The sequence below is a fragment of the Phyllostomus hastatus genome, unplaced genomic scaffold (assembly GCF_019186645.2).
Source record: "Phyllostomus hastatus isolate PE091 unplaced genomic scaffold, TTU_PhHast_1.1 phas_contig_159, whole genome shotgun sequence".
Lineage (NCBI taxonomy): Eukaryota > Metazoa > Chordata > Mammalia > Chiroptera > Phyllostomidae > Phyllostomus > Phyllostomus hastatus.
In genome coordinates, this window is record NW_025333640.1 from 7,566,986 (window position 1) to 7,584,940 (window position 17,955).

Below are 17,955 nucleotides of genomic sequence, written 5' to 3' on the forward strand. Positions count from 1 at the left end.
GTGGGTATCTGTCCTGGGTTTGTCCTTTCCTGGAACTACTGTGACTGATGTAGCTTCGGTAGGTTAGCCATTCATCCCTTCGCCCGGAGGCTGGAATGTTAGGAAAGTCTCATTTCTTTCTGTGATTCATTGAGAAGAGACGGAAATCAGGAGATGATGCTTATTTGCTCCTAGCCCTGTGCCCACGGGGAAGCCACTATGCTCCTGAATTTCAGTCTCCTCAATCATAAAATGTGGCAGCAATAATGCCGGTGGCATTTGGGTGGGACTACCCATCCCTGAGAGGGACTGGCCCACGTTGTTGCAGGGCGTTCGGCATCCTGGCCCACCCCTACATGCCAAGTATCACTGGTGCCCCAGTCCTCGTGACAAACAAAGACATTCAGTGTTTTCCCAAGGCTGCCCGGAGTTGGAAAGCCACCAGTTCCTGGTTCTTTATCATGGAGAGGAATCTTCCGTGATGAGGGATGGCCGCTAGGGGGGTGGGTTCTGGGGTTATGAGACGTGAGAACCTGGAAGACTCAGTCCGGCGGATCAAGGGCAGCACTGCACTGGGGCTGGAGGTGCAGCCTAGCCAAGCGCCACCAGCCCGGCCAGCATGTGGCAGTGGGGCTCTAAGGGTACATGATGGGGCTTGAAGCCCAGTCCAGTGATGAAAGGTGATAGGTCCTTCGGAGTGTGGGGCTCGGTGCCAGGGTACGTAGAAGAAGTCCCCAGGCCCAGGAGAGTCAGACTTGGGTTAAACCATGGCTTTCGCATCCACCATTCATACATCCGTGGGCGACTCACCTCTGAACCCATTTCAGCCTCCATAAAGTGGCAGTCAGACAACATTGTAAGGCTGTGGCAAGGATTAAAGGTGACGATGAACATAAAAGCCTCTTCCAGATACACCTTAGGAGTGCTGGTGTTTAGAGACCACTGGTTTTCTTGTGGAGAGGAGGAAAGGGCATCTTCAAGAACAAAGTAGACCCTCCACCGAAGGGCACTCCAGGCAGAGCTGAGTTCTCCCCGGGCTGTTTCGATGCCTCTGGTCAAAGGTTGGGGCTATCCTGGAGGCTAGGGTTCCAGTGCCTTTTGCTATGGGTTCCCGCAGGTGTCTGTGCTCTCCGTTCACATGCCCTGGGCTCCAGGGACCCTAACTATTCACTATTCACCGTGCAAGCCCACGCTTGACCTCCCCGCTTCTTTGCTCCTATTGCCTGTCACCTCCACGTGGAATGCTCTTCCCCTCACCTCACACCCAAGCTTCCTAGGCAAGACCCGGCCCAGGGTCCCTGTCCACCTGGCGCTCCCCTGGACGCCAAACTGGAAGAGAGCCTAGCCCATTTCAAGTGTCCACAATGTTTCATCCGCATCGTGCTGCCGTGCTGGGGTGGGGCAGATGCTAGGGTAGGATGGACACTGGTGGTGCCGGGTGAGTGCGTGGGGAGAGGAACAGGCTGGGGAAGGAGGATGAGTTCTGCTCTGGGTGGGTTGCTCTTGCGGAAAATGTAGTGGCTAGAGCTGAAGCCCTGGATTCGGGAGTCACGAGCTGAAACATAACAGCAAAAACAGCGAGAGGGGGTGGACTCACCCAGGGAGAGGAAAGGGGAGAAGAGCAATGGGCTGAGGGTGCAGAGATGCCAGTGTTTCAGGTTCAAAGTGCCAGCATAGAATGAGCAGCCAGAGCCAGGCTAGTGAGGGGCATGAGGAGGGGACGTTGTCCCAGGGCCAGAGAGATGTCATTAGGGGTGTGGGCCACTGCCATGCAGGGAGATGATGACTAAAAAAAGCCCTGATGTTTGGAAATAAGCAACCAGCAGAGATTTCATGGTCGAGAGGGTGGTGGGAGCAGGGAATCGAGAGGGAGGGGGATGCAGATGGAAATGGAAGAGGGACGGCAGCAGCGGCGGGCAGTGGGGCATTTCCCTGACCTGTGGAGGTCCAGTGGGTCTTCTCCTTGATGCACTGGGTGTCTTGGGCTATGAAACCAGGTCTAAACATTTAGAACCCAGGAGGACGTACGTTGGCCTCATAAACCCCAGAGGAATGGGTGGGCGTCTGGAGTGAGGGTGTGGATACAGTGGAAGGGTGGACACCCGGTCCAGGGGAGCTGCCTTCTCCTCCTGCATGCCAGGGCCCAGCACAGACACTGGGAAGGATCAGCAGACGGAGGGTCAGACCCCTGGGCCCATTACCCCAGGAGGCTGTGCCTGACTTATTTCATCGGAAGTCATGAATCAGGTTTGGGTCGCTCTGCCTGGGTCAGTGGGTAAGTAAGGGCATGAGCTCGAAGACTGTGGGGGCCCAGGTCCATGTCTACCCCAGGTGAGTCACATGGACAGCAAGGGGCCAGAGATGCCAACTGGGAGTGGACACTGGGAGTGGGTAGGAGGGCCAGCAAACAGTGATCTCTCCTTACTCTAATTGCATCTCAGGAGAGAGAGGCAGAGAGAGAGAGGTTGGCTGTGACTGACCCACACTGTCCCTTGGGAAGACCACATAATGAGGGAGAACAGCAAAGCTAATGGTCTGGCAGGCCACCGGGTAGGGGGGTATGTGTTTTTCCTCCCAGGTGCTTATTGAAACATATTCCTGGGCCCAACCTCAGATGCACTGAGCCAAAATTTCCTGAGTGGAAATGTCCATGTTAACAAAGCTCTCCACCTGGAGAGCTTCACTTCATTAAAGTGAAGGGGAAAACCTGGCCCATGCTGGGTTTGGAAACCTCTCAGGACTGTCCCCTTCACAGCTGCACTGTAACAAGGGCTTCACAGACTGAAGGCAGGTGACTTCTCCACTGGACACCTTAACGGGGCCTTCTAGAGACAGTGCCTGGGGCTCAGGGACAGACGAGAAAGCGGCGAATTGGGATGACGAGGAAGGTAGGCGGGTGTGCAGGTGAGGGAGCAGGGGGCTGGATTATCAGGGAGCAGGTGTGCTGCTTGCTGCATTTCTCTGCAGGGCTGCCCTGCGCTTTGGGAAGGAGGGGTACAAAGTGAGATATAGAAAAAGACCCACTCTCTGGTCTCAGCCCAGCCACTTGTCTCGTTATGTGACTTGGGCAATTCTCTTGTGCAAGATGGGTCTGTCTCCTCACCTGGGAAGAGGAAGCTGGGCTAGATCAGTGATGGGCCCCCTTGGTGGCCCACTGTACACATCTGGGAGTTTGACCAAGTAGCTGTGCTGGCATCTTAATTCAGATCAATAAGGTCAGAAGCTCCGGGACTAGCCCCTGTCCTTGGGTCTTCAGTTCTCAGCCACTGAAATACCGTGCTTTTGAGCTGGAATCTGATCCCCACCAGCTTAAAGGCTAGGACAGAGAAGAGCTTGGTTTCTTTCCACCACCACTCACTTCCCTGTTCCATTTACTGTAAGGGGTCCTGGCTGAAGACGTCTGCATGACTACTGACACTATACGTACTTGGCCAATACTCGAAGTGACAAATGAATTGAGTTTTGAATCAGGGACAGGATGGGGTGATGGGAACACCAACATTTTCAAGCAGGGCTGCATTTCAGAGGCCCGTGCAAGGCTGTGCAATATGGTTGCTATAGAAAAGTGGGAGGAGTGGGGATAGAGAAAAATCCTCACCTTAGCTGATGGCTCTGAAATTCTTTATCACCAAATCAGAGGAAAACACAGAGTTGGTCATTAAGAGAAAAAAAAGTTTTTTTTAAATGTATATAAAGTTCAGAAATATCTGAGGGCTTAAAGCGGTGGAGTCTGTACCTGAAAGGAGAATCCCCTGGAGAGATACCTTTCAGTTTAAGTTCCACCTTCATAAGATCACGTTGTCTCCAGCTCCTGGTATCTATCTGTGCATAAGTAGACAATTACTAAGAACAAAATGCAATCAGTTGAGCAAAAAAATCCCAGTGTATTTACTTTCCTAAGTCCTAACTATTTTGCAGTAAATTCATTCAACAATGCGTTGATCACCTCTAGCCAAGTTACTGATTTATAGGACCTGAACTGAAAGGAAGAAAATGTGATACAATGGAAAAGGACGTGGACTGTGGAGTCCGAGGCACCCCAGTCTAAATTCTGGCTCTGCCCCTTCCAAGCTGCATGAGCCTGGGCACGCTGATGTCAGTCTGCCCTGCCTCGGGTGCGTCCTTTGTGAAACGGGGATGACATGTCCATTTGCCTACTTCCCAGATGTGCTGGAGAGACTAACTGGGATCGTTTGTGTCTGATATGGTGCCTGACACATAATAGGCCTCAGGAAGCAGCAGTTCTAATGAAAGTACTGGTATCTTCCCAACATGTGTATAATGAAGTTTCATACAGGATCTGACCTACTTCTCAACAGTGCAGTGACGAACACGTTGTTTTGCCCATTTCACAGGCGTTGAAACTGAGGGGCTGTCATTGAACTGGAGCCTCGGTCATCTAACCCCAAGTCCCGTGCTCTTTCCACTGCATTCTCTCAACCAGAGATGGGCAATGCCACTTCATTAAATGCCAGATCTGGAGGTGCCAGGAATGGCTGTCTCTGTCACTTGGGGAGGTAGCAGATTATAGTTGGAATATCTCTTAGGGGACGACGTGAGACTTAAGTCACAGAAGAGGTGCACAGTGGAAATTCCACATCAACAAACAGTGACAAGTTCAGGACACCTCTGCACCTCACCACTTCTAAACCAAGCTCACAATGCTGTCTCTTCCCCTGGGAGCATCTGGCTAGCATACTGATTCCTAGAGAGAGAGATAGACTTTTACTGTAAAAACTTTAGCATATCACCTCCACAGAAATTTTTAAAATGTGCAAGTTTATTAAGAATACCTCCAGCACGGAGAAACAGAGCGGAACGATGACTGCAGGCCTGAGGACGCAGCCCAGGCTCAGCATCTGCTTTATTTTTATTATTAACATTTACATTTGGAGGACCAGTGAACAACACCTGTTCGTGCAGCATAGAATCCCACCTTCATTCGCCTGAGCACACCAAGGGTTCATGCACGAGAGGCCTGTCCCGTCAGGAAGCTCCCTCTCCAGCAGGACCCAGGCCAGGGCTGGCTGAAGAAGGATACGGAGAGTGGGCAATTTTGACATCTCAAAAATAATAAATAAAAATTTAAAAATATTTTGAAGGGCACATGGAAATCAATTCATTTAAAAAAGAAGGATTCCAGTTGAAAAATGGGCAAAAGGCAAGCACATATACTTTATTTGCTCATCGCTTTCAAAACAACCTAGAAAACGTTGTAATCTCACTAGTGATCAAATATATCTAAAACAGTACCCCATTAAAAGGAGATACAGGTTTTGTCCATAAAATTAGCAGACATTTTCTCATTTTAGTGACCCGACCAAACACGGATGGGAGGGCGTCGGGCCATGTGTGTCCATTAGGACAGACCTTTAGAAGAACAGTGTGGCAGCAAGACAGCCAGAGCCTTGAAAAAATTCCGTGCCTGGGCCTCTATCCTAAAGAAATCACCTGCAGTTCAGGATAAAAGAAGTGTTTAAATAAATGATGAAAACCATCTAAATGGTCAACAAGAGTACAATGGTACAGTAGAGTATTTTATATTCTCATGATGTATTATTCAGTTATTAAAGTAGGTTTATGAAGATCTGAAGATAAAGAGGGGAAATTCTTACATTGTAAAGTTAGAAAAAGGACTGTATGAGGGAGACATCCACTATCAAGTGGTTAGAAAGACCATTTGTTAGAAAAAACGCCCAACCTCTAACGCAAGTTCTCTCTGAGCGATGGGATGGTGGGTGGCCAGTTCCCTTCTTTCTTCTTTTCTGCCTGTTCCAGGCGTTTCTGTTACCCCCAAAACATATACACAAATTAAGGAAATACACTGGGACTTTGGGGCTGAGAGCAAACTTTGCCCAATGACCCTGAATTTATCTGCTTCTCCCTGAATTTTTTCACATCTGCAGAGTCACCAAATATATTCAGGACTACAGAGAAGTACCTCAAAGTCGAACGAGGTGAGTGCCAAGAGAGGCCAAGGAGAAACATAACAGGAGATCAATAGGCAAAAGAATGAGAAACATTTGCTAGCAAAAAAAAACCCCAAAACAAAAAGAAAACAAACAAAAAAAACAAATAAACACACAAACAAAAACTCCCCTGGAGCATTTCCAGTCAGTCCTGTCCTCCTGGGTCCTGCAGGGAAACGGTGGGGCCGGATGACCTGTGATAACAGGGCAGATCTGAGATAAGCTCTCACACACAGAGCGTGGGGCGGGCGGCGGGCGGGCAGGCGGCCCTCTGAAGCTCCCGGACACCAAGGAGTGGCTGAGTCCTCGGCATGCCTTTGATCTTCCCCCCACGTTCACACATCACCAGGGTGCTGAGCCACACTCTGGTTTGTAGACAAAATATGAGTGAAAACAGAGCTCCAGACTCATGACCACCTCACAGCTGGATCTCTAGAAATCTAAATCGTCTTGGTCAAAGCCATCTGCCCTATCCATGGTGAGGTTTCTAAGCCTCCTTTCTGTCCCAGAGAGATGTTTAACTACCTCCTCAGCTTCTAAGTCAGAGGCTTGGCCGGGTCTGGGCTCAGGGGTCAGACCTTGGCCTGTCCCTGGCTCTGGAGTCCCGAAGCCCACGGAGGGCCCTTCTTGCTCAGAGGTGGAGCTTTCTGAATACATGACTGTGACTCTTCCCTCTGAAGCAGGGACTCCATTGGGCTCATCGCTAAAGGTCCTCATATCTCCATTTGAAAGCTCCTCTTCGGAGCCTTTCTGGGAGAGCTGAGAGCAGTTTCCTAGAGAGGATGTTCTGGACCAGGAGAGGCCTGTTTTCTCGCCTGACCTGTGGCTGAGGGTGTCTCTGCCTGCGGCAGGGGCTGGTGTGGGCCACCTCTCTGGGTCTGAGCTGCTGGGTCCAGAAGCCTTGTCCAACTGGCCCTGCCTCGGGCCAGCCCCAGAACTCCCTTCTTTCTCACCTTGACTTCCTTTTCTTGACGCTGGCTGTCCCTCTCCTTCAGTTTCCTGGACTTCTACAGTGTCGGCACCATCATTTTGTCTACTTGGACTTCGGGCCCCAGAGCCCTCCTCTGGGCTTCCTTCCCTGAGCCCCACACCCTGCTTCTCCCACTCCGCTGCCTCTGGGTGGCGGCCTGCACGGGGGCCTGTGTTCCCTCCTCTCTGCTGAGCAGCTGCATCTTCCTCTGCTCCTCCTGCATCTTCACCTCTGCTGAGAGTCTGGCTGTCCTCGTCCTCATCCCCCTCCCTGGCCCCAGCGCCCTGGCCTAACCCCGGCTCCAGGCCTCCATCAGCTCCCTGGACAGTCCCAGTCCCCGAGGGGTCCCTCTGATGCAGCTCCATCCCTGTCTTCTCGGGGGCCCTGCCTGCTGTCTCCCCACTAGCACACCCTCCTTTTTTCTTCTGCAGAATTTGCTGCAGGTCAAAGGCCTCTTTGATGGGTAGACTGGCTATGCCCACTGTGCTCTTCGGGGACGCAGGGATCACTTTCTTCCTCAGGCAGGCCTCACAGGGACAGAACTCCTCCTCCTCGGCCTTGCCACCCAGCTGGGTCCCCAGGGCTCCACGGAGGTTTGGCACGCCCTCCAGGGAGAGGGACAGCGTGCCCCGAGCCAGGGGCTGCTCCGAGAAGGCCGAGAGGTTGCGCAGGCCCCGGAGGCGATGTCTGCGCTGCTCTGTCTGCTGGGACGTCTCCCACCTGAGGGCTACCTTGGGAGGCCCCGGAGTCTTCCTCCCAGCCCGGCTCTGGATCTTTCGCAGCTCCTTTACTGTGCTGTCTTGGAGCCGCTGGCCAACATCCTGCTGCAGCTCAGCCACCATCTGGTCCAGCAGTTCATGGCCCTGCAGGCTCCAGCGGGCTCGGAGCGAGGCTGTGGCACTGGCCAGGTGGGCCATGAAGGCCTTCTCCATCTTCCTCAGCAGACTGGACACCCAGAGGGGGTCAGGGTCCAGAGACACCCTGAGAGCTGCAGAAGAGCCCTTCTCTCCAGCCTGCTGGGTGGACTTGGCCTGGGTTTGCTCGTGGCTTGTCCCAGCGGCTCTGAGCAGCTCCTCCAAACAGGGCTCTGTGTTGGGACCACTTTGACTCCCACTGGCATTTGAGTCCCTCTCAACGAGGCTCCCAAGGGTCTCTGCCCATGTCTCTCTCCTCCCTGCAGGGCACAGCATGGCGGAGGCAGGGTCTGTTCCTGCTTCTTCTTCCTGCACACTCTCATGGTCCCGTGCACCCTCCCCTTCCTGAGATCCAGCCCTTGATAATTCCTGTCCCACGGCCCTTTCCTCTTCTGGAAACCCACCGACAGCCTCCCCTTGCAGTTCTGCTTTCTCTTCTTCTTCTGTTATTTTCTCTAACTGCACTGCCTCTCCTTGCATCCTGCTCTCGACTACTTGGTCCAGGTTGCCACCCAGCATCTGCCCCCCACTGCTTCCCTCTGCCTCACCCTTCCTGGTGGCGTAAGCCCGTGCTTGCGAGCTTGAGGAGGCCATGCAACCACTCAGCTGCTGCCTTCCCAGTTCCTCTGGGTTCTCTGAGGTTCTGGAATCAGGCCTCTGGTGGGATATTTCCAAGGGCAGGCCTATCCTCTCAGACACCAGGGCACAGTCCACGGCACAGGGTCCCCTGCCCTCCCCCGAGCCTCCGGAACCACTTCCGACATCCACACCAGAAGAGGATGTTGGTGTGAAGTCCTGAGTCACAGCCTGGGACCTGAGGCCTGGCAGAGCCTGGCACCTGCCAAACTCCTGGAGGCCTGAGTCCAGCTCACCTGGCCCGAGGCCACACCATGGCCACAAGGCCTGGAAAGTGCTCAGGAGCTCCTGGTACCGAGGAGAGTCTGTGAACCTCACTTTGCTGGTGGGAGACCCAAGATCTTCATCAAAGAAGTGGAGCCTGGCGAGACACATGACGAGGGCCTGGGCGGAGCGGCTGAGCCTCCTGCCCACCGGGCCGGACACTTCGGGCAGGCTGCTGGGCCGGCCCTGCTTGCAGCCCATCAGCGCTTTCATGACCTGTACGGAGGCAGAGACCCTGCGGGGAAGCACGCACTGGCCCACACCACAGTCCCCAGCTGCCGCTCCACCTGCTCTGGCCTCCGTGGGGGCTTCCGAAACTCCACTGTGAGGAAAACCCTCTCCTGGCTGGGGACCAGCGTCACCAGTCACTGGGAGGGGTCCCTCTGGTTCCGCTTTCTCACTGGTGGCCCCTTCCAGGGACGGTTGTCTGGCCTGAGCTGGCTCCTCCAGGCTTCTGGGGGAATGTCTGTCTGCAGGGTCCTCAGTGGGGCCTTCCGTGCCGTCCCTGACCACACCCACGCTGCCATCTACCGTCTCACACTTCACGGGCTCGGGCTCCTCTGGGATGTTGCTCAGCCATTCACGGACCACGGCTTCCGGCGAGGCTCGGGGCAGGGCACCCAGTGTCACGCTGCCCTTGTCCTCTCGCTCCTCCAGACCGGCCCCTCCACCAGTGACCTGGCCCTGGCACATCCTCCCAGGCCTGGCTCCCAGGCTGCCCCTTCTCGCTGCTCTGCCGGCTCTGCCAGGGCCCCCTGACTGAGAGCCGGGGGGGCGTGGGTGCTGCGCATCAAGCTGTTCCTCTCCCAGGGCGGTGCCCCCTGGCCCCGAAGCCACACTGTGGTCTCCATTGCTGCTACATGGGAGACCATGGTTCTTGACAGAGGACTGCGCCCTGGGGGGAATGGGACAGTGCCTGCTGCATACCAGGGGGGCCTCAGAGACAGGCTCCAGGCTGCCCTGAGGCTGGGCGTGCGTCTCCCCACAGGGGGTCCTGCAGCCCCCGGATGTGCCCATCTCTGAGTAGCAGCCCCCTTGCTGGGCTCCTGGCTGCCCCACCTCATGCTGTGCAACAGGCAGAGGCAAGTGCCAGGGAGGCTTGGGGACATCGCCCCCTGCGTTTTCGCCCTGGCTGTTGGCTAGAGAGCTGCAAGAGTCCGATGAATTGCAAAGTGAGTTTGCCCTGAACTCATGGTTCCCGTCTGTGGGAGAGTGGGCAGGGCAGAGATCAGAAACACAGTTTGAATCACTCACAGGAGTGACGGGGGCACTGCTGACCCCCCTCGCATCCTGGGAATGAAGAGAGGCAGAGGGGCATGGCTCTGGGTCCCGGGACACTGGGTTCCTGGTGCTAGATGAGCTCCCAGGAAAGGGTGGTGCTGGGCTGGCTGGGCAGCCCCTGCCTTTGCTGGGAGGCCCCTGTGTTTGCCTGGATGCAGGTGAGTTGAGTGGGCAGTGGGTGTCCCTTTGTCCATGGTGCTGCCTCGGGCAGCCTCTCTGGAGCCCTCGGCCAAGGCCAGAACTGCTGGGTGAGGCCATAGCACTAGCTCTGCTCTCCTGCTTTCTTCTCCTGCCTGTGGCTGAGATGCAGGTAGAAGACAGGGAACAACCTTCTGCAATGTCCCCAGAGCTAAAATGGCTTGAAGCCAGCTGCTGTCTCACCCCACACTCATCCCTGGCCTGCACGTGTCCGGGACCTGGTCCGTTCCCCTTTTCCCATGGGACCTCGTTCCCCAAACGTGAGAGGTTCATGGTGGAGGAACAGGGCCCTCCCCCATGGGTGGCCTTCCATGGGAAAGTCATGGTCCTTGTCTTGCTGTGGTGGCCCTGGTGCCGCTTGCCCCTTTCACTGGACTCCTCATGAGACCCGGCACTGGCTGAGGAGTCCGAGAGAGCACCTGTCACACGTTGGGTCCTGGGTTTCAGGCAGCTGTGGTCCCTGCTGCCCAGCCCTCCTCCCTCTGGACCTGGGCCCCCACTGACCTGGGGTATACGGCCAGCTCCCCACTCTGGTCCTCTCTGGGAGGCGGCCCTGGGGGACAGATGCAGGTCACAGCTGCCCACACTGCCCTCTGGGGACCTGGAGCAGCAGGAGGAGTTTGGCTCCGAGCCTTCGGGGGGTCTGTCACTGGAGGCAGAGCTGACACTGTCCTTGCTGCTGCTTTTCCTGCCAGCAACCCCTCGGCTCCAGCGACCCCTGGAATGGGCATGGGGGGCTGGCCTGGCCCTACTCGGAGCTGCTGTCCCCTCTCCCTGAGTGGCGTACAGGGGGTTCATCCAGATCTCACATCTGGACCTTGGCTGCCACTTGCCTTGTTCAAAGGCTTCCTTGCATGCTGCCTCTTGGGTCCCCAGTCCTTGTGTCCCAGGCTCCGAGGAGCCCCCAGGATGGCTGTCCCCACTGGTTGCTGTGAGGGCGCTGGCCCTGCCGCCCCTCCTGGACCACAGGAGCATGTCGCTGCCCAGTAGGTGGAAGCGGACTTTCATCTCCACAGACAGGCTGCCGTCCTCGTTCACGTGGACCTTCTTCTCGACGTCATCGCTGGCCACCAGCGGGCCGAGCTGGGCAGGCGTGTCCTCAGGGTGCCTGTCGGGATCAGGACCCATCCAGGCATGATGCAGGGACACTCGGGGGTCGCTGAGGCCAGACCTCTCCGACAGCAAGGGAAACTGCCCCAGCCTGCTGCCCGACCTGGACCTGGAGTGGATCACGCTCTGCTTGGCCTTTGGGCCCCAGCTCCCTGGCATGCAAGGAAGAATAGGAAGAAAGAGAAAGAGTCAATGAGCTGCTGGTGGGAGCTTCAGGGCAGGAGAAAAAGGCTGGTCAAGAGCCTAAACACCGTGTCACCTCCAAAACCACACAGTAAGGGCAGAAACGACTCTAGAACAAATATCCACTGTTGGCTGTTTATGAACCAGCAGAGCAAAGTGAGATGAACTTGAAGTCTGAATTCAGTCTGAACCCTGACATTCCCTACCTGTGTAGCTTTGGGCAGAGCCTTTTTTCTGAGCTGTAAAATAAAAATAATGGTATCTTTTTGGAAGTGTGTCTGGACAATGCAAGGCAATGTATATAAAACTTCCTAAGAAAAAAAAGAAAAACAACTTCCTGCAGAGTCGCTGGCACAAAGTGGGTTCCTGATAGGCAGCAGAGGTGGCGGGCAGGGCAGCAGCGCCCAGAGTGAACCCCTAGCCTGGCTCCCGCCCACCCCCAGCACAGGAAACAAAATCAATAAGCTGCTGCACACGCACCTGATGGTAAACTGTAAGATGCTGTGCAATTATTAGTGGTGATTTATCATCCTAATACTCATCAAGCTTTGGGGTTGATAAATGATTGCAAGGACAGACCTGGACACACAATAGCAGGTCCTGATAGTTGGGATTTCACCCCATGAAAAAGAGAAGGGACTACCGGGGGTAGAAAAAAATGACTTCAAGAAAGAATGAAGACCCCTAGTACCTCCTCATTTCATCTCCTTAGCTCATACTTGACAAGAGGGAGCAGCGAGTGGAGGGTGAGCCTGTGGCCAGCAAAAGAACACACACCCTGAGTCCGTCTGAGCACGAGGAAGCTTCCTGAAGCTCTGCTCTTTCATCAGCACCAAAGGAGACCGGGGCTCCTTCAGCTGTGGCTGATGGGCCTCTGGATCTCCAGTACCCAGTGTGCAGCAATCCCTGACACCACTATTGTTGTTTCTTAACAGCTTTTCACAGAGTATAAGATTATATCTACTCACCAAAATTTGCCCATTGTCATTCCAATAATTTTGCTGAAAATCTTATTGTACAGTTGTTAATTGTGCTTTTAAAGTAAAGTGTTTTTTTTTTTTTAATAACAAACCCTAAACTCTGGCACAGAGTAGGCTTTTGGATGGATATATGGTTGGATGTTTAGGCCGATGGGTTGGATGAATGATCGACGGTTATCTTTAGGTTTAGATCATTTGGCCCCACCATCGTCTAAGAGAGTCATGACTCTTGAAAGTGTAAATGCCATATGGCCGTGGCCTTAATAAAGCTTATATTAAATCCTAGAAACATAGAGGTCAAGATCTCCTGATCCCTATTCTCTAAGTACCAGACTCTCCTTTCTCATGCCCCAGATGTTCAACCCAGTTAAGGCTGATGGTGATGAGAAGAGGCAAGACAGACCCCAAACAACTGGTTGCCCAAGAATTGGAGCCAAAGACAGCTTTCCTAAGTTATCTAGAAAGAATATCTTCCCAGCTCTCCTGAACCACTATCCCATGCAAATAACATTGGGGAAACACAAAATCCAGCTCACCGTTTTTGCTCCGTGAAGTCTGCCCTGATAAGGTCTCGGTCCCACTTCTTCTCACACCTTCCATTGCTGGAGGTCTGAAGGGCTCGGGACCAGCGCACACCAGCACCGGGGGGCTGTGCAGCAGAGCCTTCAGAGAATCCACCTGAAGAAGGAGAGTGTGAATCAGAGGAGACCTGGTCTGCAGAACCTCCCTCCTGCTTGGGAAGACTCAGTAGAAAAAGCATCCACTCGCTGTGGCCCTGTTCGTCCATCTCATCCCGAATGTGTGACCCAATTGCTATAATACCATAACCAGCTTGGGACTGAGGTCCTACCACCGTGATCTTCCTCCCTAACTACACCCTTCTGCTGCGAGGTCTGTGGTTTAGGGGTTATTCCGGAGGCCTCAGGTGCAAAAGACTTCATGAAGTCTTTGGTCTGCTTCCCTGCCCTCACCTGCACCCTCCAGGACAGGCATTTTTTTTTAAGCAACCAGCTTCCATACAGAGACCTGATTCACTATCTCACCCTTTGCCCAAGCAGGTCCTCTCCTGGGTTTGATCTGTGTTTTCCAGCGTAATCTGGGCCCCTCGCCTCTGCTTCTGCCCCTAGTGGAACAGAGAAGGGCAAGGCACTGTTCTCTGCACCAGCGGCCCTTCCATCCCAAGCTCCTCCAGGGCTTCTCTAAGCTGGTCTCCCAGATGCTGGTCACTCCCCCTGCACACGCACACACACACACACACACACACACACACACACACACACACACCAGCAGGATGTCCGGGGCTAGGTGGAGCAGGCAACATCAGTGCTAGGTTGTGTTCCAGAAAATAGGTTCCTGCTTTTAGAAAAATCTCACCTGGCCCCGAGGCCCCTGCCTCTGGGAGGGTTTGCGCTATTTATAGCATTACGTGGTAATGAGCACTGTTGGGGACTTCAGTTCCGTCTTTAAAGTGCTGAATCTGTTCTCTTTCATTTTCTCAAATTAGAAGGGTATGTCCCATTAACAAGGGAATGGAAAAGAGAGAACGAACACTTGCATCTTCTCCTCCCAAAATGACATCAAGTTTGCAGTCCACCAGCTCTTTTAACCCAGTTAATTAAAAGTTTGTTTCGAACAACCAGGTCCATTCCTCCTTTGATTTAGATCTCTGGTCCATCGCAAAGACGCAAATGTGACCCAGTGCATCAATTTATAGATGCAGCCATGCTTGTAGAAAACCAGACTTTTCCAAGGGAGAAAACAGAACTGAGGGCTCGGTGGTGCTCCCGTTGCAGAAGGAGCTAGGAGCCTAGGGCTTGTGGGGAGTCCCAGACTCCTCCAACAAAAGGGCATTGTTGAGAGGGTCCATCCAGCTGAGGATCCACAAACGAATAATCCTGACACAGCCTGTGCTGGGAAGCGATGAGGCCACTGTGTTTACAGAAATGCCGGTAGCCCTGCAATGTCTATCTGAAAATAGGCTAATATTTTCTCCCATTAATTTATTTTGTACCTGCTCTCTCACTCTCACTACTCCCACTGAACTGTAGCCAATTGACCGCAGGTAGGGGCCTAGTCTTATTTGTCTGTGAAATCTGAAGATAGCACATGCTACGACATAGCAAACACACCACAACTTAGAAAGATTCTTCCATCGCAGCTCTGAAATCACTAAGGCTGGCCCTGTCCTTTGCCAGCCATACAGCTATGAGCAAATTACTTGACATCTTTGCCTCAATTTTCTTAGCTCTACACATGGTATACTAACTGCCTCATGGGTTTGTGTGGCGGAGACTACACCCTAGGTCTGTCGAGGTCAATTCCACTCTTTTCCCGGTGCGCTTTCCAGGATGCCGGGGCTTAGAAAGCCCTACACAGGTTTTCAGGAGATGGTGGCAGCTCAGGCAGTGGTGGCCAGGCCAAGGTTCCTGCGTGTTGGTCAAGGTGCAGGTGTGGCAGTTTCCCAATCTCAGCTGTACAGGCCTGGATGCCACCACTGACCGAGAAGTCTGCTCGAACTCAATAATCACAGCAGCTGCAGGCAGGGGTGGTAGCTTCCTGCAAACCCAGCATGCATGCCTCCAGACGTCCAAGGGAAGCCCCCGAATGCCCTGTATTAAACTGCTCTGTGTCTGGGCTCACTAAGTGCTCACTAATTGGTAGCAAAAAATATGAATAATGATTGTTTGTTTGATTAACTGACTCAGTGTCTGCACTCTACCCACTTTTAATTGGTAGCAGGGTGGGGCAACCAGTGCCCCTTTTAAAGGATAACCTCCCCATTCCATCCCAGCTTTTTCACCTGACATCCAGAGGACTTCTTAAAGAAAATGCCATGCCCCAACAGCCTACCTTTTTCCCGCTGGTTGTGTACACCTGCCTCACGGGAAAGTGCAGAAGGTCCGAGGCTTTGCTGAGAAAGGCTGACAGGCTCCTGGTATTTCTATGACTGAGCACCACTGTCTGCTGGAATCGAGGGTCCCCATTCTTAACCAGCATTATCCTCTTTGGGGCTTTAGGGTTCCTCCGGGACGAGGATGTCCCTGGCACCTCGCACTGGTCTTCAACATCTCGAGACTGCTGAGTAGAGGGGCTTCCCCCTTGTGGCTGGCCTGGCCCGCTGGAGGTCTTGGGGGGCTTCTTATCGGAACAGAGGTAGCACCCACCATCCTCCAGCTGCTCCAGGGCACTGAGGCTGTGCAGGCCCCGGGGTGTGGTGACAGAACGCACCCCAAAGGAGAGAGGCACGCGCTGCGAGAGCTCATCCATCAGTGCCCCGAAGCTCTTGAAGGTACGTTGGTGGACAGCTAGACGAACCCCAGAAAACTGGGGATCCCCTCGCTTGAGGAAAGTGATCTTCTTGGCTGGTGTGACCTGGGTGACAGAGGGGGTCCGAGCCACGGAAGGCAGGAGGCACTCGCGGTAGCTGGGGGCCTGGGCATCCCTTGGGGCGCTGTTCATGGCGTGGAGCCCCAGGCAGCTGAAACCAATCGAAGGAGGAGGGTCAGAGAGTGGCCAAGAGATTCTGAATTTCCTCCCTGCTCTTCATTATAGAGGTGTTCCCTGCCCGTTCCAAATTTGATCCACTCAGCTCTGGAGGGGAGGGTTCACCCATGTTGATGGAATAGAAGGAATGCCCCAAGGTTTGGCATCGGATGGTCCCGAGTTCACGTTCTACCCCACCCCCTTACTCCGTATGACCTGGGAGGTGAATGACATGCTCTGTGTTTGGAGGGCCCACCTGCCAAATGCAGCCATATTCACTCTGCCCAGTGGTTATAATGTATAAACAAGTTTATGCATATAGAGTTCTGGGCACGGAGCAAGCACCAATACCTCTTGATTCCTTTTCCTCCTCTTGCTGTTTCTCTTACCCATTTCTACCACCTGAACTCCTTTGAATACTTTAGGGTTTATTTCCTAAAGAGATGAATAAATAAAGGGAAGACCATGGAACACAGGTGCAAGAATGCAGGGTAGGCAGTCAGGAGGCCTGGGCACCTTGCCCACTCTCTCTCAGTGCCCAGACTGTGTGTGCCCCAGGGGGATGCCCAGGTCTCTGGACTCGCATCCTTTAACTATGAGTTGGAGGGCTGGAGTAGAATCCTTCAGTCCCAAACCTTTCAGGTACCAAAGAGCAGACAAAGAGACTTGTAGCCCAAAGATGATGTCACCTCTTGATGTTGTATGCTTTCTCCACTGTATGGGGATGTTTGCTTTCATATGAAAAAAAAAAATGCTCCTCCTTACATCCCTCCAAAGTCTTTGGAAGATGCATAGTGAACCCTGTCAGAGTCTCCCAGCCCATTCCCATCGACATGGGAGATTGGGGGGGTCAGGCCAGCTACAGTTGGGTCAAGGTCATTCATCCTGCTGTTCATGCTATTCCCACCATGGTAGAGCTCACTGCCTCACCTGGAACTCTTGCAGAAGCCTGACTCTGTCCAGGCCACCATGCCATGGTCTGTCCTGTGTACCTGCTGACCAAGTTGTTCTGAAATCCAGTTTTCCCCCCAGATAATTCCTGTGCTCCGAGCCCTTCAAGTGGTTCCCCATGTCTGCAGAAAAAGCCCAGGCCCCTTATCCCACAATTCGAGGCCTCTCCATCTTGCTCCTATCCACCCCCTAAGACTCAGCTTCTGCCCTTTTCTGCAGGCATTCTCCACTCCAATGAGGCTGCCTGACTCAGGCTCCCCTGCGTGGTGACCCCCATCCTTCTGCATGCTGCCTTGTCTTCCCTCCTTTGTGAGCCTTCTGCAGCCCCCAAGTCTGGGGCAACCCCCACTTTCAGCATGGTTCCCTGACATTTCCCACATCCTGAGCTGTATCCTTCCTGGTCAGCTGCCCCCAGGCATGGGAGGCAGAACCTGTGCTCCTGGGATGCCAGCCCCAAGCTTGGCACACAGCAGGGGCCTGGGAAATCCATGCTGATTAATAAGGCAGATATTTCTCAGAGCCACACAACAGAGCCCAGGCCTGTCAATAAGCGGACCCTTGAGTAATGATCATCAGGGGAGGAGTGGTCCCTGCTCCCGTGCAGTTCAGACCACGCAGGACCCTCATTAACGGGTGTGCTCACTGCAGGTGACCGTGGCCTTCCCTGCCACAGCTGTGCCCCCTGCATACAGTCCCTCCAGCACCCACATCTCCCTTCCTTACCTCACCTTCCCCTTTGCCCCATTCCTCTTAGGGGAAGGGATTGTTCTCATTTTTCAAAATCTTGGTGCACAAAAAGGCCTCGTAATCCTCTCTCATCTCTGGCACAAACTTTATAATTAGCTTCTTCAACCTCCTCCCTCCCAACTAATCCCTTTAAGCTGCTTTTTCAGACCTCCCGCTAACAGCACTAGCGGCCTGTGCTGTTACTCCACGTGCCTTCCTGAAGGGCTGACTTTCCTTCCCACTTGATTGTCATCTTCACTTGTGACAATGAGCATCCTTCTTGGCCCTCCCCGAGGAACTGAGAGAAAAAT

At 53.7% G+C, this 17,955-nt stretch overlaps 1 protein-coding gene across 1 annotated transcript in view; it reads right to left on the reverse strand.

Annotated features, from left to right (window-relative positions):
* Positions 1–5,092: 5,092 nt before the first annotated feature.
* Positions 5,093–17,955, reverse strand: part of RP1L1 (RP1 like 1) — a 42,220-nt gene continuing 29,357 nt past the window's right edge. Inside the window, exons 2-4 of the mRNA XM_045830766.1 lie at positions 15,335–15,962; positions 13,021–13,162; positions 5,093–11,473 (exon numbers count right to left, since the gene is read on the reverse strand). Of these exons, the coding sequence (XP_045686722.1) occupies positions 6,381–11,473; positions 13,021–13,162; positions 15,335–15,943 (5,844 nt within the window). The 5' untranslated portion in view covers positions 15,944–15,962 and the 3' untranslated portion in view covers positions 5,093–6,380. The remainder of the gene's footprint in view (positions 11,474–13,020; positions 13,163–15,334; positions 15,963–17,955) is intronic.